At 42.3% G+C, this 25,482-nt stretch overlaps 3 protein-coding genes across 4 annotated transcripts; 2 read left to right on the top strand and 1 right to left on the bottom strand.

Annotated features, from left to right (window-relative positions):
• The first annotated feature begins 5,711 nt into the window (after positions 1-5,711).
• LOC116221854 (DNA ligase 1) lies at positions 5,712-11,292 on the top strand. The gene is made up of 6 exons (XM_031573860.1): positions 5,712-6,116; positions 8,345-8,373; positions 8,839-8,917; positions 9,380-9,451; positions 9,865-10,889; positions 11,141-11,292. The coding sequence occupies exons 1-6, from the start codon at positions 6,071-6,073 to the stop codon at positions 11,207-11,209; spliced, it is 1,320 nt and encodes a 439-aa protein (XP_031429720.1). The 5' UTR covers positions 5,712-6,070; the 3' UTR covers positions 11,210-11,292.
• Positions 11,293-12,849: 1,557 nt separating this feature from the next.
• Positions 12,850-19,820, bottom strand: LOC105909690 (inositol-tetrakisphosphate 1-kinase-like). Of its 2 annotated transcripts, none has more exons than XM_012838332.2 (10): positions 19,369-19,820; positions 19,251-19,275; positions 18,186-18,308; positions 17,945-18,062; positions 17,527-17,625; positions 17,105-17,145; positions 16,433-16,598; positions 15,784-15,851; positions 14,795-14,957; positions 12,850-13,772 (listed from the first exon to the last, which is right to left on the bottom strand). In XM_012838332.2, the coding sequence occupies exons 1-10, from the start codon at positions 19,449-19,451 to the stop codon at positions 13,612-13,614; spliced, it is 1,047 nt and encodes a 348-aa protein (XP_012693786.1). In that variant the 5' UTR covers positions 19,452-19,820; the 3' UTR covers positions 12,850-13,611. The 2 variants fall into 2 exon arrangements, with proteins under 2 accessions (XP_012693786.1, XP_031429722.1); XM_031573862.2 differs by having other exon boundaries at positions 19,373-19,466.
• A 3-nt stretch (positions 19,821-19,823) lies between these two features.
• On the top strand, positions 19,824-25,260 carry psma6l (proteasome 20S subunit alpha 6, like). The gene is made up of 7 exons (XM_012838356.3): positions 19,824-20,069; positions 20,361-20,455; positions 20,986-21,067; positions 22,368-22,523; positions 22,764-22,942; positions 24,619-24,713; positions 25,005-25,260. The coding sequence occupies exons 1-7, from the start codon at positions 19,994-19,996 to the stop codon at positions 25,060-25,062; spliced, it is 741 nt and encodes a 246-aa protein (XP_012693810.1). The 5' UTR covers positions 19,824-19,993; the 3' UTR covers positions 25,063-25,260.
• The last annotated feature ends 222 nt before the right edge of the window (positions 25,261-25,482 follow it).

The following is a 25,482-nucleotide window of genomic DNA, read 5'->3' as shown; positions in this document are numbered from 1 at the left end:
AAAATTCTCAAAACTGTTTGTTCAACCTTCACATCAGCTAGTCACTTGCATTTTTGCTTTGTATAACGCTTTGTAATTCCATCTTTTGAACATTTTGCAAATGAACATTCATGCAAAAGGTTAGATACAATTGTCAACATTTTGAACATTTTGCAAAAAACATTCATGCAAAAGGTTAGATACAATTGTCTGCTGTTTAGTCTTACCCCCCAAAACATCTAGGCATCTATTCATTGTGTAAGTCATGATATGCAAATAGTTTAAACCAGTTGTCATTATGCGTCAAACATATGCTTCACCAGTTTCAGTGACATGGCACTTTTGGAATGCTAAATTACTTATCAATTTCTAATTATTTACATGTGATTGATGATTATTGATTCAACTGGTTCAGAGGCAGATAAATTAGCCTATAACCTCAAAGGCCACCAAGTCCGAATGGATGTGCCAGGCCAGCAGGAGTGATAATCCAGTGACAGTATGTGCCACTATATCAGGCAACGATGTGTTCAGTCATGTTTTCACCATTGGGCTTTACATCACACATAGTCTTACCTTCATCAGAATCATCTTCATCATCATCTTACCTTCATCAGAATCGTCCACAGGGATCTGGATGGAGACTGGAAGGGGTTTGTACTGTCACTATGGCAATCTGAATTTGCTCATCAAGTTAAGTGTGTCTAGCATTTAATTAGTAACATCATTATATAATAATAATAATATGTCTTAAAATGGAAGGAAGACTGGTGAAAAGCCTCCATTTTCCATTGAGGAGTTGCTTCACCTTTCATTGCCCTTTAATCTTAGGAATACATAATCACGAATTAACAGTTTTGGCACTGTTACGTTTTGCTGACCTCAAATAAGCTTTTTGGGTCACAAACGTCTATAAATATCGCAATTATAAGGCCAAATGAACCAACCTGGTTAAAACTTTATCGGACAATTTTGCTGCTAAAGGTTGCATTGCACTTGACAAAATAGCTGGCTAAGGCCTGTTTCTGAAGTCAGTCTGCAATATCAACAGGATGTTTGTACACAGTAGGCCATCTCATTATAGCTGCCATAAATACTATTAGTCATCGGACTAGTCTAGACAGCCCCAAGCATAACAGTTTAACACAGGGCAAGATATGACTGCATAGCACTGTAAAATGAGGTGTCTTGGTGTAATATCTCACTTTTACAGACTTCACAAGACAAGTTGGTTAGTGGAGACGTGCATAGGGCATCAAGTATTTAAAATGACTGAATAACATAACAGTACTGAACATTTTTATGGGGTGAGAGAAGAAGTGCTTTTCTTCTAATATGTGTTGCCTAGGACAGCCCTGCAGTGCAGTCCTGCAGATTCCTGAAAACAACTAATTTCTGTCTAAATCAGGTAAAGAAGACAACACAAATAGCAATGGTGGCATTTCATAGCTTTATCCGGGCATAATGACTCCAGTGAGCATTTGAAATCCCTTGTCCGGTCACACAGGCTCTCTCTCGCCATTGAGTATCTCATCGACCACGACACAATTCCCTCTCCAGTCTCCCTCAACTCTTTATTTCTCCAGCGGGTTGCGCCAAGCCCTCACTTCTAATGATGTTGTTAGAAGCCCTGCCAGTCGATCGTCCTCGCACCACCCTGCCAAGATGCAATTAAAATGAGAAGCTTCACAGGCCAGGCAGCGGAGGGGTGGGGGCAAGAGTGTGAAGGAAATCCCAAGTTTGCGAGACGCAGCAAAACTTATAAAACGGCACACGCCAGCATTTCCTCACCCCTCAAGGCATCACTGGCTCCCTGGAACAGCGTAAGCTTTGTGGTTTTTTTTTTAAATAAGGTGTTTCACAGAGATCCCATTCCGTTGTAGTCAAAAGGGTGATTTGTTTATCTCTAAGAAAAAAAAAAGAATTCCTCCGAATTGAGTTCATTGCAATGCAGATGTGTTCATTACACTGAGGCTCTGAATAGGACAGGTGGGCCCCTCTGGGTGGTAGGCCCTCTAGCTAACACACCTGGCTTCCTTGCCACAGGCTGCAGACTAGATATGCATACACAGTGATGTCTGAGTTAAAGATTACACTTCTGATACCACTAAAGAAAAAAAAATTGTGTTGTGATGAGTTCAACTTTTTATTTTGCCAGTCTCAACAAATTAATGTTATTTATTTGGATTGGGGATGGAGAAACGATAATAAAAAGAGGATCACCATTTCCACAGCTGAAGACAGCAAAAGACAAACATTACATGAATTAATGTAGCATAATTAGCAAAAGATGCATCACCATAGCAAATGTAATTAAACTACTCCATCCTGCGTCTCTCATTTAAAATGCACCAGACCTGCCAGGTAACAGCTTTCCCCATTATCTTCCCATCATGCATTAGTAATATCTGCTGATGTGGGGTTCTTCCTAACGACTGGCAGACTGGTCTGGCAGATCCAGCTGTCTCAATGAAGAAGTACGATATCACCTTCCCACTGGCATTTGCACCTGCCCTGCCCTGCCTCCATTTTACATTTTTTTTTTTAGGGGATCATTGTCTACTTACTTATTTCATTGTAGTTTCTTCGAAAGTTTATCAAATATAAGATATAAATGTTTGAACATGTTATTCAGTGTCTTCTTGCTTCTTAACTTTTAACATGTGCTAGGTTTGCATTTTGGTGTGTAGCTTATTCTAGACCCGATTTAAAGACATAAAGATCAGTGGTAGAGTGAGATAAAACTTTAATTTCAAGTGTAATGTCTAATGGGATGTCTCACAGGTCCTATTTATAATCTAGTCACAGACTCAGGTTGGATCCTAGGCTAGGTACAATGATGGCAAAGGCTGGTTACAGGGATGAAGAAGGGTGTTATTAGATTAGATTAGATTAGATTAGATTCAACTTTATTGTCATTGCACAGAGTACAAGTACTGAGGCAACGAAATGCAGTTAGCATCTAACTACACTACACATACTACAGCCACCTGAGACAAGATGACACATTTCATCAACCAGAATTCCAGTGTGCTGGACACAACTGAATACTAAGTATGCTTACAAAGTGTTCATACTACCCCACTAATAACGTGATGTTTAACCCTCTATGGGCCTTGTGGAGATTATTCATGGGGAAAAAATTACAGGCCTTTGATTTTAAGTGTATTTAGGCCTAGAATAAACATTTTGAGCTCACTTTCCATATTTGACCTTTGACCTTTATTTTGGGGAACCGTCATTTTTAAATGACTACGGCCCATTTCCTAATGTAAAATACCATTGATAAAAAGAAAGAGGTATATATATTTTTGTATACATTTTATTGAAAAACACTTCAATCAGAAACATCAAACATCAAATCAGAAATCTTCTCAAATCACATCTCAAATCAGTTGTGAAATTCATAGACACAGTTCTTTTGGGGGGAGTAAAGCAGAGGTGAACGTTTTTCGAGGGGCATCCCTTCAACCTGTTGGTTCTGACTGTGCCAAGGCAGAAGATGCCTCTCTTTGCCATTTATATCTCAAGGCCTGTGCTAGTGAACCAGTTGTCATGGTAAAGCTTGGAATTCTGGTTTGAAGGTTACTATGGATGCCAGATGTAGGACTATATTGCTGCTTGCACCCAGGTCAGGCATCCCACTGACTGGCTGAATTTTGCCAACATGCATCTCAAAGTTATATGCAATGCCCTGAGAAACACATAGCACATATACTTTGTATCCCCACTTATGAGGCTTGCTTGGATTGTATTGTTTCAGATGACTCTTTCCTTTGTATGGAATGATCTGCTCATCAACACAGAGATGTTCACTTGGTGGGATGCTTTGCATTCTCTCAAGTGTATAGGTAAGAAAAGGTCTGACGTTAAAAAGTGGGTCATGGCCTGGATCACACTAGTATTGTCACTGAAATGCAAATTTGCCTTGACTTGTTCCCATCTTCTTATTGTCATCACATCTGCTATTTTGTCTATGCGATAGCGTGCCTGCCAGCACATGCGTGTTGAGGGCACGCCGTAGACAGACATATGAAAGGCACAGCCGATGAACTGCTCTATTTCCTTCTCTGTACAGTTCAGGGGTGTATTCACATTATTCTGCACAGAGTAAAGACTGGTCTGCTGTACAAAGTGTTTGAGGCACTCAGTAGGGAACATCTGCCTAAAGTAATGAGATGAGGGAATGCACCCTTTCTACAGAGGCTAGACGCATCTTCCAGACAGGGTAATGGATACGGATCCCTGACTTCCAAAAAAACCTGCAACCTTTCTCTGGTACAAGACTCTCCTCACTGTCTGGCTCCTCATCCTCATCCAGTTCTCCCTCACCACTCTCCGCATCACTGCTGCAGTCTTCCTCTTGGTGATTCCTAACATTCTGTACTCTTACAATAATTAAGAACTTTGTCAGGTTTTTAATGGCACACACGACACACTGGAACACACACGTGCATATATGGAGGCGACACAGGACACACACACACACACACACACACACACACACACGCAGGTAGGCCTGAGGTCGCGGTGAATTTATTTTCTGCTTTTTCCCATCCTGGACCGTCCTTCCTCAAGGATCCCCCAGGAGCAGTGGGCAGCTTGTAGCGCCCGGGGACCAAGTGAAGTGAACTGTCCATCTTTGGTCAGGGATGGACATATGTTCTGTTATTTTGCATGTTTTTTCTGTTGGGGTCCTTAGTGGAGGAAACCCCTTGTGAACACGGGGAGAACATGCAAACTCCACACAGAAAGGCCCTACAACTACCTCGTCCTCATCACAGCTTGATTCACTTTCCTCACTTCCCTCAGGAATGGGTAATGCTGTCCCTCTCACCTTTCCATAAAACTTGGAAACTTCCTGAGAAAGACATACAGTATGTGTAAATGTGTGTACACTGTGTGATAGTGTATCTCAACAATTGGAAACTATACTGAACAATTGCGTACATTTCTATCCCCTTATAGGACTTTGTTAGTTTTACATGACATGAACTTTTTCAAGGTTTTACACAAAGATTTTAATATATCTCTACATGAAATTTCTGTTACTGTGGATAGGTCAGACAGACCTGTATCAGTGTGTCCTTACAACACAATACAAATCTTGTTTGGGCAGAACAAACAGAACAGTGGCTGTGTTTATACCGAGTTTGACAGAGACACTTTGGTTGTGGAAAACTAAGAAAACGAAACAGATCGCTGAACAAACACTGCTACAAGACCGACATCTAGCGGCCATCGGAGAGTTTTATACAGGCTTTAGTGTTCTTAGTGACAACACGGTCCATGCTATCTTGGGGACAGACCTCTTGATTAGTAATAATATTGTTATTCAGTCAATTTTGTTTGTTATAAGTCAGTCTTAGACAACCTATACAACCTAGGCCTACCTAAACAGCTCACTACTAACAATGGATATTATTTGTAAAAAAAAAAATCCGTTTACTCCAAAGAAGAGGTTAATGGTGTGATGATCGCATGACACAACGCACTACCATAAACCTAATAATTATATAGGGCTGCTATTATTAGGTTTCAGGTCATGAAACTATTTGTGTATAATGCAACGTAAATTGTCTGCAGTAACAGCTACTAAGGATTAATAGTATTATGTGAATACATTCAATTTATAACACAACATCAGTCTGTAGTTAATAATTTAGAAGACATCTCACATTCAACTCAGTCTGAATGTGTCTTCAAAACGAGTACTGGATGTAATTAGGACGCTGTGTCGTGCGCGCGCCCTGGCAGGAACGTGTATGGAAAAACAGTGCTCGCCACTGGTAAGGAACGGGAATTCGTCTCTTCTAACCATACACCTGTGCTGATGGAATAGACTGTCTCATCAACAGGCAAATACTCCGACGGGGGCGGAAGTGGGGTTTTGCTTTGCGCTCGTATTTATTTACATTTATTTATCCACGAGTGACGTCGTTTGATAGCACCGGTCTTCATATTCTCCTACCGTTACCTTCTCGACCGTGCCGTTCGCCGACCATCTACTCTACGCCATAGCGTCTCCTCATGCACCTGGTACTCTGAAGCGCCGGATCTCAAGGTTACTACTATCCTTTTGAAGGCCTTGATGGGGGCACTGATTTTTGCGACAATTCTCTGGACCCTCACTGGTGGTAAGTGGAGATGTGCCGAAGGAGCTGTTGTTCCTCATAATGAACAGACCAGCCATGGTGACAGCATGTAAACATTGAGAGGGGTTCTGTAGTGCATTTCATGATAAACAGTGCAGAGGCATTTTGTTAGACATGTTTTTGGTACGCGTTGCCAAACACACAGCGATTTACCATTTATTTAGCCTACATTAAAAAATGCCACTTTGGTATTTCTCATTTGTTCAGGTATGGTTATGAAGGGGTAGCGTTAAAATAATGGTGGGTTTTTTTTTTGGCTTCCTTTTAACACCAATAATAAGAAAAGATAAATCCTACGTATGGTGCTATATAGTTGTTCGATCTCCAGAGACTAAACTTGGAACCGATTACATAACATGGTGTGCGCGATCTCCCATAAGCCTGTCCAGCATAATCGAAGCACTTTGTAGAGCTGACAGGATATTTACATTGACAGGGATGTTTACAAGCTGTTTCAAATATGGTGTGTGCGAGTTCCCATAAGCCTGTCCAGTATTATCGAAGCACCTTGTAGAGCTTTACACAAATAGGGATGTTTACTACAGGGATGTTTCAAATGGTTAATAGCCCTGCTTCCTTTCCTTATGACAGAAGGAGTGGTGGTTCAGGTGGGTCCATGCTATAGTCCGTTGGCCTCACTTAAAGTACCAGATTTCATCCATGGCATCTAATCTAGTCCATGGATTACTTGGTCGTGCGCAGGTGACAGTCAATGCACACGAGTGCTTGGTTAAATAACTCCCAGTGGGCGTTTCAAGACCGGATGTGTGTGAAAGCTGTGTTACTTTCCATATTTCCATAAAAGTGATTTAATACTGCACGCTGTGTGGTAAAAACATGTTGTGCTTGCTTTCCACATACTGTTTGTTGTAATCATTTAATTTGGCATAGATTTTTATAGATCTACAGTGCCGATGTGGAGACAGGTTACATGGTTTAAATCCAGCCCCTGGATCAATCAATCTGTTTGTTTATCTGTCTGGCCTGTGTTGTAATGTACTTCTAGTAGGCTAGATTTACTCTTAAAACCGGGATGGCCAGGCCGCACGTGTTGACGTCAGTTCTCTTTTTACACATTAGGCCCTCAGTACTCTCTGCCTGGCATGTGCTTGCAAGGTGACTCCAAGCCAATAAGCAGGGGATTGCAGATTAGAATGCTGATGCGTGGGAACACTCGTTGACCAGGGCGAGCTGTTATCACCTCACGGGGCCCGGCTAAAAAGAACGGGCAGTGATCAATTATCCCTCTCCACGGGGCTTGGTAATCTCTGCCGGTGTTCAAAACATGATTTCATTCGTGCTCTTTGAGAGGCCACGCAGTAGAGGCATGGGGCCTGGTAAGATAATAGCACACCATGGGAGAGCTTACGCACCTTTTAGTCTGACTGGAGACCTCCATTTTAAACATTCACAGTTAATCAAGTGATCAATTATCCCACTCCACACAGCCTGACAATCAATTAAAACAAAATGAGGTCACACTTTTTCGGTATATTAAACAGCCCTTGTGCACGCGTAGCTATATTGTTTAGTCCAATGTAGTATATTTCCGGAACAAAGAGTAGCAGCACATTGGTGTTTTTTAATGACGTAAAACATGGGTTATGTCTAGAGTTGAGATAGTAGAGTGGAGTAGAGTTGAATAGAGTTGAGGAGGGTTGGTGTTATGTAAGTAGAGAATTAAAATGCTGGTAAACCTAATAAGTAGTTTGTTACATACTGTGCTTAATGGTGCAATTACACTGTGACACTGGCTGTGGAATTAGATCTGATATTTTTTTTTTACAGCGAGTGTGAAGTAGTACAGGGGTTCCTAGCCGGAAGTGCACCAGGGGAACAATTTTAAGCTCCTTTTTAATTGGCTGCAGTCCATTTAAACACTTTCTGGCTGGAGGACATTTAAGTACCTTCACTCTATGGATGTTAGATAATCACACCTGACTTTGCCACAAAGTCTCGAGCTCCAACTGATGAATATTTGTTGTATGAGGGAAGAAAGCGAACCCTACTGTGCTATTCTACTATGTCGCGAAAGTGTGATTTGGCGGTGCACTTTATGGGCATAGGGGTACGAGCTTGTGTTTTAGGATGAGGCTTGGGTGTGTGGGAGTGTGTGTGTGTGTGTGTGTGTGTGGGAGTGTGTGTGTGTGTGTGTGTGTGGGATTAAAGGTTCTTTCACCTCATGTCTCCCCTGTCATCTTCTTTTACAGGGGGATGCCTGCCACTACAGGATGGGAAGGTCAGAGACAAATTGTGTTCTTTTTTAATTTATTTTTCCAACTGTAAGAGCCTTATGTAATGGCGCTTGTTGTGTTCGTGTGATTGTTTTTCTGTTTTCATTTAGATTTTGTACAAATTTCAATCTGTTCTGTCGCATTGATTTTTTTTCAAGGAATGCTGAAGTCATACATATGCAGGATTAATTTGCATCTGTGTGTGCGCATGTTTCTCTCTCTTTCTCTCTGTCTCTCTCTCTTTGTGTGTGTGTGTGTGTGTTTATTTGTGTGTGTCGGTGTGTTTATGTGTGTGTGTGTGTGTGTGTGTGGGTGTGTTAACGTATGTCTGTGTGTGGGTGTGTTTATGTGTGTGTGTGGGTGTGTTTTTGCGTGTGTGTATGTGTGTGGGTGCGGGTGTGTTTATGTGTGTGTGTGTGTGTGTGTGTGTGTGTGTGGGTGTGGGTGTGTTTATATGTGTGTGGCCGCAGGCAACCGACTGTGTCCAGCAGGACTCTGTGAGCAGCAGAGCTGGCGCTCCACATCCCCCATGTGACAGGCAGCTGACAGGTGACATCACCTCTCTTCTCTGTCCTCCTTCCTCAGACAGGCACTGTGCCCAGAATACACGGCCCAATACCTAATCCCAGCTTGAAATACGCCATTTAACCATAGGACATGCTCAATAAATGCTTGGAACTGCCTGTGAATGCAATTGTGTGTGTGTGTGTGTATTGTTGTAATTGTTGGTAGAGCCCTACATACTGTGAATTGTCATTTTAAAATGAATGTGATATATGAGCAATAAATATTGTCTTCTCAGGTAAAGAATGAAATGCTAAATGGCTATTGGAGCTCTGTGATGCATTATAGATACATGAAGTACTACTTCCAGTATTTCCTCATAATAACCCTTCTTGTCTCTGGGTGTTTATAATAACCCTTTGTCTAGTCTCTGGGTGTTTACAATAACCCTTTCTCTTGTCTCTGGGTGTTTATAACAACCTTTCTTGTCTCCTGGTGTGGTGGCAGTGGAGGACAGTCTGACTGCTGAACAGAGGCATGTGGGTCTGCTGAAGGAACTCCAGGAGCTGGCCGAAGAGGGTAAGAACCCCCCAGCCCCCCACCCCCCCACCGGAGTCCATGGTCTCAAAGGCCTCTTGTGTTCTTTACTCGCTCGCTCTCTCTCAGTCATGCAGAAAAAGGGCTCATCATCCGTGTGTAGTATCTGAGAGCTGAATGTGCCTGGATCAATACCACTTCTGCTTCCACGTACTGGCCTGGGTGACTGATACCATGTCACTACACTTGAATAAGCAACGATACTATCACATTACACACAGTGTTGTGAGTCAATATACAGTGGTATTATCTGTTTTTCAGTTCGTTCTTTTGTAAAGTTATAATCCATAATCTCCTGTACTGTGATCACTATGTTATAATCCATAAATCACCTATACTGTGATCACTATGTTTTGTGACCGAATCCCCATTGGTGATTTTGTTCTTTCTTACAGAGCTGCAGAGACAGAGGGATTACGCCCGTGACCTGGAAGAGGGTGGGAAAAACAAAGCAGGATGGCACGGTGAGGAAGACGAGGATGACCAAGACGACTTTGACGAGGAAGAGGATGACCTCGGCAATGGGCCCGCCATGGACGAGCCGTTCGAGGAGGAGGAGGAGGAGGAGGAAGAGGAAGATCGAGAGAAGAAGAGTGCGGGGGAGATGATGGAGGAGCCGCGGCTGGAGCAGGGCAAGCACTCGGACGCAGACGAAGAGGAGAAGGCTCGCGAGCTGGAGGAGCTGCTGGCCAAGGAGATCCGCAAGAGGGACAAAGAGCAGGACAAGGACCAGGAGCTGGAGGAGCTCCTCAGGGAGCTGAAGAAGAAGAGATACGAGGCGGCCAAGGAGAGGACGGAGCGGAAAGAGAAACCGGAGAAGGAGGAGGCGATGGACGAGAAGAAAGCCAAGGGGGGGGAGTTCGAGGAGGAGGAGGAGGTGAAGAAGGCCCAGGCGGAGAAGCTGGAGGACGTGGAGAGGAAGAGGAGCGAGGAGAGGAGGAAGAACGAAGTGGAGCTGATGGTGGAGAAGGAGAAGGTGGAGCGGGAGCTGAAGCAGCTCCTGGAGGAGCAGAAAGACACGACCAAGAAGTGGGAGAAGGACAAAGAGAAGGAGGAGAAGGAAGAGGAGCTGCAGGAGCTCCTTAGGAAGATGAAGCACGTGCAGGTGGAGGAGGCGCCGCTGGACAAGGAGAGCACAAGCGAAGACGAGAAAAAAGAAGAGAAGGAGGGAGAGAAGCCGGTGGAGGAGAAGAAGATGCAGGTGGTGAAGGGAGAGGGAGGGAAGGAGGTGTCAAGAGGAGAAAGCGAGTTGAAAGAGCCGCAGCAGAAGAGAGTGATGGAGAACGCCAGTGACGAGGCCACCCGTCAGTTTGACAGGGACAGGTATGAGGATGAGGAGCGGGATGAGGGCGAGGATGATGAGGAAGAGGAGGATGAGGATCAAGATGAGGAAGAAGGGGACGAGGAAGAAGAGGATCTGGTGAGTTTGACACAACCTGTTTCCCCCTAAGCCTTCATCTTAACCACTGACAGAACCATTGAACAAAAGAAACTCTAAATGGTTCCGAAATGTGAGCGTTAATGTTAAGTCCATCTCTAAATGGAGCGTAATCATTTTATTAATTTTCTAGTTATATATAAACAATAAGTAACAGCTGAGACCGCTATCATAGAATGATGGGTTTGTGCGTGTTTATGCTTAAGAACAGTGCCACGTTTTTGTGTTCGCAGGAACTGCTGGAGATTGAGACGGAACTACGCCGAGTGGCATCAGAACTGAGAGCAATGCGACTGGGCTGAGACCATGACAACTCACTCACACACACACTCACACACACACACTCACTCTCTCACACACACACACACACATACACACACACACACTCACTCACTCACTCACACACACATACACACACACACACTCACTCACTCACACACACACACACACACTGAGATATGCGCTCACAGGATCGTGTCATCTTTGATCAACAAGACTGACACATGACATTGCACACTTTGACATGTACATTGACAAAACACTTGTTTTGAACACGTACTACCTTCATCTAAAGTGAATCACCAGCTCAGTTAGCACTGTCCATATTTAGATCTCTCCCTAGCCTCTGGTGGGCTCCATGTCTGGTCAAATACGGTGTTAAATACAGGACACACAGTCCTCTCAAAACTGAGAGAAAACTTTATTTTTTCAGACATTATAAATCATGGGTGTTGACTTGCACATATGGAAACCCACGTAATACCGTAGAGCTATTCCACTCGAGTGTTATCTGTTTCAGTTTTGATAGTTTAAATAGTGAACTTACCTTCAACATACGATATACCTAACTCTGATGGAGTTCTTTACACACTGTCAGTGTTTGTCAGTAATTAATGATCAGAATGTCATTTGTTAACATGAAAGCTGCTGTGATGACTGTTATCTCGAGGCAGTGCGTCACCCTGAATATTAGCTTTGACCGTTAGCTTGTTAGCTGTTCATTGAGGGTTGCGTGGCATTTGGCTCAAACACTGTTAGACAAAAACAAGAAAGACTGTTAAACGGAGACAAAAACTGAGGTGAGATCTTTTTATGTGATAGTAGTTTGTGTGTAACATCAATGCCAAGGTTACCAAAGGAGAAATAGCTTGTTCTTGTCTTTTGTTTTGTTTTTCTGTTTAAAGTGGAGCTTAAGTCGTTGTTTGTTGTCTTCGTGTTCCAGTGACACTTGACCCGTGTTGCCGTAGAGACACTGCGGTTCTTCTCCAAGGTTTGCACTTGTGTACAGTACCAGCCAATCAGAGCAATGACTAGTTTGAGATTAAAAGCCATTTTATTTTTTAAATCTGCCCAGTTCTTTGCAATGTGGGGTGTTTGATCACCAAAACTATCCATTTCCTCTAATCAATACTAAGCCAAGGATATTACTTGCAAGGACTGTAGGCCAAGAAAAACAAGAATTAATATAAAATTAATGAAACACCTTCAGTATTTGACTGTTTCGGTTTTTCCACTCATAACCAAGTGGAAATCCCCAAAGCTTGCAATAAGTATTAAAGCGATACATAAAGTATATACTTAGAAAATATGCAATAGAATAGCCAAAATAAACTATTTTATTCTGAACACGTGTCAATATAAAGTACCTTATATATATATAAATATATTAACTTTTTGTATGTATCATTATATCCAAGTTATTCTGTTAAATGACACTCATACTCCTATAGCAGGGTAAGGGAAAATGCCACTTTTAACCAACACTTACATGCAGTGTACTTGTGTCTTTGTATAATCTTTTGAATGTATGTATTTCCAGAGAATGAAAAAGCAATTGTAATGTATATATATATACGATGACCTATTGACCACCTATAGACACCTCTTATAGACAACTGTAAGAGGATGATATATTTCCTGATGAATCTCCACTGTTACGGTATGGGAAAAGGAGTGTTGTGTCCACGTTTATTTTTGCAAAGACCTGTGTGAAATGAGTAGTGGTGGAAGATAAGGGATTGCGCTGGTCAGTGATTGGTCAGTTGGTATTTGTGCCTGTTGTGTCTTATGCTAAATGGACTGTCAATAAAAGCCCAGTGGAAGTCACGTTCTGCTTGATGGTGTGTGTTTATCGCTAAAACGTCACTGTACAACACATATTATCTGTCTATTATCTATCTATCTCATCTATATGTTGTATTAAAATAGTGTCCGGTGTATGACTTGAATTCCTAAAAGTCTTCTATGGTTTGTTTATCTCACATCTCTTCAGACTTCATCTAAATATCTACACATGTTTATCACAATGTCCCTGACTCCCCAAACATATCATGTTTATCACAACGTCCCTGACTACCCACACATATCCCGAAAGCATCCCTAAACAGGAGAGAAGAGGAAAGTAAACCCCATAAAACATAAGGCCATTTAGACATCAAAATGGACCTCCTGATAGCATTCAGACAACTCCATTCCAGAAAAGACTTCCCTCCACTTGTTCTTTGTAAATAACACTTCCATGCTGACACAGGAAACTCACTGCCTGTGACGAGAAGCCGGAGTAAAAAGTGGCCGTGTTCGGCTACACAAACTCTTGGCACTTTCTTGTGTTAACTAACACAAATAAAACCACCGCCATGGTGTTAGTTTTCATGTACCACTGTTCCTTATGTGTTTGGATTTTTCCGCAGCGAATAATACAAGGTCAGAATTTGTCGCCCCCTGCTGGACACAGCTCCTCATGACAGTGAGAAGGCTGGGGACTTAAGTCAGGGTCTACTGCAGGCTCTGAAGGCCCTTGTTTCTCCATGATGGATTCTATGTAACTAAGGAGTGAAGAGAAGAACTGGGGGACCCCTTCATAACCTAAGAAAGAGGAAAGAAGGAAGAACAGAGAGAAAGAAAGATGAAAGAACAGATATTGTCATTGATATTGATATTGCCACTGGTTTCTCTGGGGTATTTAGGCCTTATTTTTTGGAGACACTGCCCACCACTATCAGCTGAAACCAACTTCATGAAATAAAACTATACATTCAAAATGGAGTTGTGTAAGGGTAAGTTTTTATGAATTATAAATGTTCTTGTCTTATCGTCTTTTCAACTCTGTTTTATGTGAACCAGTAAGTCCAAATTCCAGTCAACCAGAGCAATGTGGCATTGAATTAATGAACCTTCAACCCTGAGTGTTTAAAAAACGAAATCCTTGGCGTGATCCATCAAGGAGACCACATGGTAAGATAATCTGTTTCACTGCATAGAAATGGCTGCAGTAATTTAATTAACTGATTGCCTATATGCACGTGTACTTTTTACTACTGTACATCCCACTTATTACTGTAATAACTGTATTAATCGTACTTACACCATACAATAACATTGTATTACTACTACCTCATTCACTTCATTTCATTTCACTTATTACCACCACTAATACCTACACCTGCACTTTTTATATACTTATCATATCTACACTTCTTACCTCAACTGCTGCTAGTCCCAATTCTGTTCATATTACATATCTATTTCTTACTGTACATATATATTTATTTATTCACTTACTCCACTTTACATATGCACATACTCTGCACTTTTTGCTATTTTGCACTTCTGGTTGGATGCTAAACTGCATTTCGTTGGCTCAGTACTTGTACTCTGTGCAATGACAATAAAGTTGAATCTAATAATCTAATCTAATATCTAAAGCGTAATATCATGAACAACACACACACACACACACACACACACACACACACACACACACACACACACACACACACACACACACACACACACACACACACACACACACACACACACACATGCTAACAGCAGCTGAAACCTTTTCAAAGCCTTTCTGCTGAGATCCATCCATGTTCATACCCTACCTGGGAAGATGTTGATGTCGATGACGGTGAGGGTGTGTGTGTGGATGTTGACGATGACGTCGACCCCAAACAGCGCCATACCCAGCTCCACCCGCAGTTGTCTCACCAGCGCCACCATGGCGTCGCTGCTAGGAGGCGGCAGCCGTGGCATGGTATCATCCAGCTGGCAAGAGGAGACAATGGGCATGAGGACAGGCTGAGGGTGTAATCAGTCCATTGTTTCTCTTTTTTTGTTGTTGTTGACATGCTTGCATGGCCAGCTGGCATACTAATTATGCATAAATCAAATTCATCAGGCAAACCAGAGCCCCTCAAAAACATATTAAGATACAGTATATAACTATGTATATAACTATGTTTAGTTCTATGTTTATATATATATATATTTATATATTTTAGTTATATATATATATATATCTGTGTGTGTGTATATATGTCAGCTGTAGCATGGCACCACCCAGAGGGCAAGAGGAGATTGAGGTCGTCATCACACAAGGCCGTGTGTTGTGTTGTGTCTTCCTGTGTGCTCATCTGTGGTAGAGCAAGGTGCTAACAGCTCTGAGGTCATGTGCTCCACGCCCTTCACACACACGCTGATGAGGATGTATACATGTGCTGTGCTGTGCTGTAAGATGCTTTGGAGAAACGCGTCTGCTAAATGTAGTGCTCTGCTTGACTATGAGTGAGGACACAGTGAATCCTTGAACCTCTTGTAAAGGCCTACTAAAGGGACCACCATTAATGTGGTCATCAATAGGATTCTGTGGAAGGTCACTAACATAACATTCCAATTTCAATTTGCACATCATGCTCAACCCTCGGCCCGGTGTTGCTCTCGTACCCCCCTCCCCCCTCCCTGTGTCAGCCAGGATTACCAGCCAGAGGCTTGTTTCAAATGTCAAATATAATGGACGCCTCAAAAGGGGCACATTGACCTGGATTGCCGGGAATATAATAAGAGAAAATAACGGCAGCTGGGTCACACTTACCGCAGTCAGATGGGAGGAGGACTCCGGCTTTGAGACATCGTGGCTGTTGAAGAAAATGGTCGACCTGTCTGAGAAGGTAGGATAAAAAGGAAGGCAGAATTTTAAAACCAGAGCTCATTTCTTTCAACAAAGCCATAAAATAGTTCTTCAGTCTGCAGAGAGGTTAAGAGGCTATCTTCATACATTCAATCAGATGTCACCATGGCCTCACGTGTATTCACAACCTCAGCTCATCCCTCAACAACAAAATTGAAGGAAAAGTCGCTCCTATGGAAGAACCTTTCTATTATATAATACTTAAAGTCTATGAAGGTTTCCTAGGTATAAACCTATTTGCCATGAAGGATCTACACAATTCCCTATCTCGGGTAATTTTAAGTGCCCTAAAGTCTGAAGGTCCTAAACAGAAATGTCGTGGGTGAACGGTGTGAGGCAATATTCAACATGCATTTTAATTAAGCGTGCGCAACACTAGTTTCGGGGTGCAATGCCCCCTCACACAGCACTGTAGATCCACAACTGATCCACAAATCAGTCTGTTCTGTAAGTGTCATGGGGTACATTGTCATGGTGTCACTGAGATCTGGCTGGGTCCTAAACAGAAATGTCAAGAGTGAACGGCGTTTGCCCACTGGGGGGCCATACTGACCACACGGCCCGGGGGGGAAGTTCTTGAGCGAGGGCCTCTCCACGGTGAAGTGGTCGTCTCCCACCACAAACACCTTGTGCAGCACCGCGCCGTGGTTCACGAAGCTCTGCAGTATGCAGGGCGAGCGGACGTCGCACAAGCGCACCTCGCTGAAGATCAGAGACATCTACAGGATGTGCCAGAGAAACACACATATCTTCATCATTATCATTATTTATAAAAAAAAAAAATGCATTACTCTACAGAGCTTACAGGTTGAAGAAATGTGTGAAGCAGAAACAGAACATTTAGTGGGGAGGCTGCCATGTAGCCACGCAGTGAGGCAATGTTCAACATGCATTTTAATTAAGCGTGGGCAGGACTAGTTTCGGGGTGCAATGCCCCCTCACACAGCACTGTAGAGCTGGGCCTGTTGTGGTGAAAGGGTGAAACTGATCCACAAATCAGTCTGTTCTGTACAGCGTCATGGGGTACATGCTAGATACCAGGATCTGGCTGAGAACTGGCTGAGATCTGGCTGATATCTGGCTGAGATCTGGCTAGGATTGGGCGTAGTTCCACGAGGTTCACATACGATCATAGACAAATCCACAGTAAAAAGGGAAAGGGATGTATCGTAAAGGGGAAACACTAAAGAGTGTTAAAAAAAAAACACTTTGAACAACGACATACCTCATGAGAACGAGATCCATGGGCCACTCTGGTTTTGCAAACTGTGAAGTGGAAACACAACGTGTACATGACTACACTACTAATATTTCAAATATCAACACAAATACTTTCTATACAACTATTCACTTCCTGCAAGAATTACCCATTACAATGTTAAAGAACACATTAATTTCCCTGTGCTCTCCTGCAGCAGTATTACCAGTGCTTCTGGATTAGATAAGAAATGATTTGCAAGAAAGTGATCTCTCACATGATCTATTTTAATGAAAAAGTGGCACGCTACATATTTAACCCTACAGGAGAAATACTTTCGAAATTATTTACAGCATATCTTTAGCCTATAGTTTCTAGTTTCTAGTTATGTGGTATGTAAAACAGGTCTTTCAGGCTGGTATATAATCTGATGAACGTGTTTCACTGACTCAGAGGGTAGCTCAGCTGTCTGCTCCGTACAGCGGCCTGTATCACAGATGGGTCGCTGGTATTGATCTCCAGGTACGGTGGACAACAGATGCTTTTTCCTAGAGAGAGGAAAATACACTTATGTCTTTTTAATTATGACTTTTATGGGTCTTCTTTCTGTTTCTAATCCTTGAAGATTCTACTTAGAAACATCTGGCCGATAGCTAGTGGAATCATTTGGGTTTTTAGCTGAGCAACAATGTTGAGTTTTAAGGTCTTTTAAGATAAGCAATTTTCTGCTCCTATTGTTTTGAGATGAACCTACATTGATTGGTCCAATTAAACTTTTCACAAAGCTCACACTTTTTTCTTCTGTATGGACAAGGAGAGGAGACACTGCTAATAAGATAATAAGATATGTCCGTGGTCCTGTTAGACCTTTCAAAGTGTTTTGTAACTGGCTCATGATGCGGTAGGATGCGAAGCGGTCCAGGAGCTGGGTCATAGCTGGCAGAGGGTCCAGCAGCAACGTCTGGGGGTGTGCCGAGATGTAATTCTGAAATAGAACACGTACAGCATTCACTAACACAATATAACATCTTCCGAAATGATCCTTTACAAAACCCTCCCGGAAGCTGTTTAGTCTAATTCTATCGCATTCTATAATCTAACATCTTACCTGGAAATTACTGAGGAGTTGTTGTGATTGGCTGTCATACTCAGCCTCCACGATGACATCAGAGAGTTTGTGCACGATGACATTGAACGGGCCTTGTGATGCCATTGGTTGGCTGAGATCTATCTGTGGAGAAACTTTATAATTTTTGGGGACTCTTTGGCTTTCCTAATTAATTTAATTTCATGGGTCATGGGTATCCAAGCTACCTATGCAGGCCTGTCAATGTGATATGGTTAGTAGCCGACAAAAAGAGAAACAAAGAATCCAACAACAGAGTATTATTGTACCAAACAGTAGACCATTAGATAGAGGCTGACATTAGGTTGGTTCTGGACGTGACTTGACCTTTGTAGATCAGGGCCGGACACCATTCAGAGCCTACCTGCTACTGGAGGCTACAGTGGTTTCTTACAATGAGCCAACCCAACACAAGGAAATACAGGCTTGAAAACCAAACTGCCCAGACAATGACAAAACAACAGCAGAGGAAGTGATAATTGAGTAAGCCTAATGGATAGGTCCCCATTTTGAGCCGCCTGTTAGGGCTTTTTAAGGCGTTTCTCAGCTGGCAAAATTAGCAATTTAGCTAACTGTGAACATATCAGTGATTAGTTTAGCACACAGAGATATGTTTGACTTAATCAAGCCTATAACAGCCTCGTTCTTATCTATTGTCTTCTTGTGATCAGTTTAACGCACAGAGATATGTTTGCCTTAACCAAGCCCATAACAGCCTCTTTTGTATCTATTGTCTTGTGATAGAGGAACAGGTGTCCACAGGTGGCAATGACAGGGCTGCTCAGGCCATGAATATCAAGTCATCTGCTGCAGACAAGAGAAAGAAACGCCTGATTGCTTGTGTCAGTTAATGCTGGTGTACAAAAACGAGATATTTGATATTCATTAACTCCAATATAATGAGTAACAGTGTACATTTCTCCTCAACAAGACTGGTTAAACTTCACTCAGTACAATATGATTCCTCTCGTGTGCCCAACGTTCTTTCCTGTGACATTTACGGCGGAAACCATGAGTTGCCAAATAAACATATACAGCTGAACTTACCTCCACCACCTCAATGCCGCGACCCCTGTAAAGTAGAGCAAAGAAAACGTGTCACAGGATCTCAATTTATCTCAATGGAGGTAGCGACAACAGCATTACAGTTGCCTGTGTGACTTACGCACAGAGGTCCGAAAACGCTGACAAATTTATTCTTCTTCTTTTCTTGTCACTTAAGCAGAATCCAACCCGACGGCTTGCCATTTGGTTCCTACTTTAACTGGGAAAGAGTAACTTTAACAGAGTAGCTTCTGAGTAACTGAGTAATCTCTGGTATAAGTAGCAAGGCAGAAAGGCAGAGACGGGGGTGGGTCTTTAACGTTACTTGTTTTACAGGTGGAGACATCGCTGTCATTACACTCAACACTCCGTCTAATCCATACAATGTTGTCAGAAGAAAATTGTAAAATAGCCTGCTTGGTTATAGTGCCGAAAAAAAGAGTTCCTTGTATTTTCGTGTGTTTTTTTACAACACTTTATTTTTCTTACAAAATGTTAGGAGTTCAAGACAAGAACTACAACTTCCCTGAATTAAAAAAATATCCCATCGTCCCTCGCTTGGTTCATTACGAAAAAGAAAGAGAAAGCAAAAGATTCAACACCGGGAAGTTGATTTGAAAAGCTGCATCATAGCTTACTCGTTGTCGTGCTTTGGTGCTAGACACTTTCGTGTAGTTATATCCATTTGATATGAGAGCTTATAACCCGTTTTCATAGAATAAGAGTTATTAGTTTAATTTACTGTGATGTCTCGGGGTTCGAATGCTGGTTTTGATCGTCACATAACAATATTCTCACCAGAGGGCCGTCTTTATCAAGTCGGTAAGGTTATCACTTGCTTATTGCGACTGTATTGTTTGTGCATGACTGCAGGGACAAATGTTATCCATTGATGACTTGAAACAATAACGCGTTTTAAATACTTTGGGGCGGTCCACTTAATCATCTTGCAGACAATTTCCATTAGTATGGCAGCATAGTGCATTTTAGCATGTTTTCATGCTCCGGCCTAGTGTGACCATTCACTTTGGAGTTCTGTTATCTCCTTCTTTTGGCCGTTGACTTATTAACTTTATTTTTCTGTATGTGATGTTTCCCTACCATTTCGTGCAGAATATGCCTTCAAAGCCATTGCACAAAGTGGCCTGACGTCGGTGGGGGTCCGAGGGAAGGATTGTGCCGTTGTGGTCACGCAGAAGAAAGTCCCGGTAAGATGCTTCACCTGAAGCCAGAATATGCGACTTTCTTATCATAGTCATATGTATTCAGCCTGTCTGGGTGTACTTTGAGATGCAAACATGGCAGATACATTGAGATGGCAGATACAATCAAACTCTGGGATGAACCCCTGCTAGATCAGGGCCATAGGCATTCAACAGGCAGCAAGTGTCTAGACGATGCACTGGCTATCAGTAAGGAAAGCCTTAAAGGTAAAGGGAAAGTTTCTGTCAGCAACTGAAGTGTGACAGCATTGCATCTCAGCATTTTTGCTGACAGTTAGCATTTGGCATAGCGTCGTTCTTTTACTTTTATTTCAAAGCTTGCCAGCATAGTTCTTAAAGTGTTGAATGTCCTATTTGAGATTTCAGATTTCCAGATTGCAGGAAATGTCAGTTACTTGAGTGTACAATTCTGTAGCATATTGTCTTGCTGGAGTGTTTTTGGACACATACATATATTTCTGGATAGTTATTTCTATTTGTATAATATATATATATTTATATATTTCTATCCACAGGATAAGCTCCTGGACCCATCTACATTGACCAACGTATTCTCTCTCACCCCCCGCATAGGATGTGTCATGACTGGACACTATGGTGTGTGTCTTTTTCCTAGTTAAAAAAACAAACAAAAAAACATTGTGTTTCACCTGCCTGTTTAATAGATTTAATTTAAAGAGAATTGCTGATGGGTCTAGTTCTGTGGTGCAATTTTAGTTAATCATGTTGACCAGACAGACAAACATGGATGTACAGACACAGTCCACACACACACACATACAGACACACTCATACACACACACACACATGTAGACACACACACACATGTACAGACACACTCATACACACACACACATACAGACACACTCATACACACACACACATGTAGACACACACACACATGTACAGACACACACGTACAGACACACTCATACACACACACACACATACAGACACACTCCACACACACACACACACACACGTACAGACACACTCATATACACAAACACATGTACAGACACTCTCATATACACACACACATGTACAGACACACTCATACACACACACACATGTACAGACACACTCATACAGACACACTCATATACACACACACATGTACAGACACACTCATATACACACACACATGTACAGACACACTCATACACACACGCACATGTACAGACACACTCATATACACATACACGTACAGACACACTCACACACACACACACATGTACAGACACACTCATATACACACACACATACAGACACACTCATATACACACACACACGTACAGACACATTCATATAGACACACGCGCGTACAGACGCTCTCATATACACACACACATGTACGGACACACTCATATACACACACACGTACAGACACACTCATATACCCATACACGTACAGACACACTCATACACACATACACGTACAGACACACTCATACACACACACACATGTACGGACACACTCATATACACACACACGTACAGACACACTCATATACCCATACACGTACAGACACACTCATACACACATACACGTACAGACACACTCATACACACACACATGTACAGACACACTCATACACACACACATGTACAGACACACTTATATACACATACACGTACAGACACACTCATATACACACACACACATTATACCCTCCTACTCCCAAACTGGAGACCTGCTAACCTGCACGAACACACACCAAACTATTCACACAAATAAGACACACACTTACTCCAGCAAATAAATCCTAATGCGTTCAAACACAGAAAAGAACACCCTCTCAAAACATGTTTGTCCCCCTCTCAAAACATGTCTGTCCCCCTCTCAAAACATGGTGTGTGTGTGTGTGTGTGTGTGTGTGTCCCTCTCCTCCTCCAGGGGACAGTCGCTCACAGGTGCACCGAGCGCGAGTGGAGGCCGCAGAGTGGAAGTACAAGTTTGGCTATGACATCAACGCGGACATGTTGTGTCGCCGCTTGGCGGACATCTCGCAGGTCTACACGCAGAACGCCGAGATGAGGCCGCTAGGATGCTGTGAGTGAGCTTAACCCTTAACAGTTTCTTTGGGAAAGTGGACGTTAGTTTGGGCAAAGTCTTTATCATTTTACCAAAACCAAAAATGTATGTGGTCAGTTAAATCCATTAACCTAATTGTTCCAAAGTCTCAAGTCTCAAGTCTCATTTCTCTCAGAATGTCTCACTTTCGCCTCACAACTCCCTCTGTCGTCATGGAGATCTGAACCCTCCCTTTCATTCCTGTTCCTTCTGTGACAGGTATGATCCTGGTTGCCATGGACCCCCAGAAGGGCCCTGTGCTGTTAAAGTGTGACCCGGCTGGTTACTACTGTGGCTTCAGGGCCACTGGGGTGGGGGCCAAGCAAACGGAGGCTAACAGCTACCTAGAGAAAAAGCTGAAAAAGAAACCAGAGCTGACATATGAGAGGAGTGTGGAGGTAAGGAAAGCGGACAAATGTCTCTATTGAACTTTTTTTATATATATATATATATATACATACATTAGATATTACACGATAATAATAGACATAATAGGCTGTACAGGACCAGTTGCGATACGCAACGTTTGCAACCCCCAACATGAATTTGGACGTGGGGGTAGGGAAAGCAGTAGGTGTAGTTATATGATACAGAGGATTGACTACGAATTTGCAGTGGCAATGTTACAAGGATATCACAGATCTACCTTTACTCACAATAAGAGGGAGAAGCTGTTTCAAAAGGTGTGTTGAACATAAGCAGTACTTATAGTCTGTAAGGCTAGCAGAGCAACAAAATCAGTTTAGCTGTAGCATAGCCTAGGAGATCGTTTGTCACTAAGCATCACAATTAAAAGACAGATTGATTGAATTATCACACCAATGGGCTGCTTCCTGTGTACTTTTTCCTTTGTTCGTTAACTGACCAGGACAAATAGGCTAATTCAATCGCTCATGATGTCCTCATGTCGTCCTTTTCAACAGTAAGTTAGCTTAAGTATCGTCTTGAGCTGCAGCTAGGGAATCTTTTCCTTTTCTCAGTTTTTTACACAACTGATAACTCTTCCGTATTTCTCCCTTTCATTTACTCATAAGGCATCGTGACCATACAGATGTGTAACAAGAAATATATCAACATATTAGCATTTCATTGAGACACATTTACAATGGCAGTTCACTGACTAAACTCAATGTATGGCATTCAGTTTAATAGTTTGTCATATCTTGGCATGACTGTATTTCTGATCTGATTGGTGTGGAGACCATACCAGGTTGGATTCCCTCGCCCGTCCACTTGCAATTTGCTGTATGTTTCCATGGCGTCCAAACATTCCTGGGCATCCTCTACACACCCACAGGGCATTATTTCTCCTCCTCAGTCCAGTCAGAGCGGTACAACACTCAACGCTGATTGGCAATTTTTTCTAAAAACAAATTGTGAGAGTGGACGTGAACCTAGTTTGGCTTCCCCTCGGCAGCATTAATCTGTACTGTTAAGTTTACTGTAAAGCCACGAGCTTACGATTTGACATTGAAAAGCTTTCCTATCACCAGTCATGGTAAATATACAGTATAATGTACACAAACACAATTGATAAATAATGTCATGAAATGTTTCATTAAGTACATTTCATATATATTTCTGTGTATTGATACAGAGATTTTTACGTGTCATATAATTTAATTCTGAGGAAGTCTGGCCTCCCCTGGCTTCTGCTAGGAGCGGCCACTGTACAGGACAGTTCTTGGACGTTTGAGTTTTAATTATTTACATTTCATACATGAGACACTCACTGCATGCACATGAACAGCAGAATTAAGGGACTCCTACACATTTATAAAGACATTCCGCAGTGATAAGATAATCCGACTGCACTTACACTAGGCTACTAATTATGCGAAAGCGGATGTTATTGACGTAGGTATCGGTTCATCGGTTGTTGATTAGCTTGTTGTTGTTTTCCAGTCATCCTTGAGGGCTGACACCACAGGCCTTAGTGATGGAGTCATAAGACCTCTATAGCATTAATTGCTTCCTAGTACTTTTTGTCCCTCACTGATTCCATACATTCTCTCTCTGTTTCTCTCTCGTCCTCTCTCTCTCTCGTTCTCTCTCTCTCTCTTTCTCTCGTCAGATGGCCATCTCCTGTCTTTCCTCAATCCTCTCCATGGACTTCAAGCCTACAGAGCTGGAAGTGGGTGTGGTCACCAAAGAACAGCCTAAATTCAGGTACAGCCAGCAAACCAGTGGGACAAAATAACTGCAACATACAATACATTTATAAAATCATAAAATATAAAATAACTACAACATACAAGACATTTACAAAATCATAAAATATAAAATAAATAGAAATTATCAAATGCTGTTTTGTGTTCTATAAGTCTCTGACAGTATTTCATTAAAAGTCTTAGCCCACCTTCATCCCTTGGTTCTCATTGTTGATGTTACTATGGAAATAAATCAAATTAAAACAGAATGTCTCTCATAATCATCCTTCATGTCTCCATGCTTACGCAGGACGCTCAGCGAGGCAGAGATCGACTCTCACCTGGTGGCCATCTCCGAGAGGGAATGAGTTCACGTCCACCCTCACAAGACACTAGACCCACAGGAGGCACAGCTGGATGCACACACACAACATACACACACACACTCTCACACACACACACACACACACACACACACACACACGTGTATGCGCACAAATACACACACAAACAAAAGAGGCTTGGTTTGGCATGGAGTTCTGGTGCAACTATGTTACCTTTTATTGCATATAAGATAGAAATGCACAGTGGCGGAAGGGGATTTATGCTGTTATGCTAATTTACAAAACAGTAGTTTTTCAAAGTTGGAAGTGTGGATGCCTTGCCCTCTTAACATTTCATGTACATTATCACTGAACAGATGACACCCTTTCACCAGCAAATGCCCTGTCACAACCCCAGGTTAAAATGGCCATTTCACCAAACTGTGCAGTGCTTAAAATATAAAG

Source organism: Clupea harengus, chromosome 9 (genome assembly GCF_900700415.2).
Source record: "Clupea harengus chromosome 9, Ch_v2.0.2, whole genome shotgun sequence".
Lineage (NCBI taxonomy): Eukaryota > Metazoa > Chordata > Actinopteri > Clupeiformes > Clupeidae > Clupea > Clupea harengus.
The sequence above is the reverse complement of the archived record's forward strand: the minus strand, read 5'-3'. Positions and strand labels throughout refer to the sequence as shown.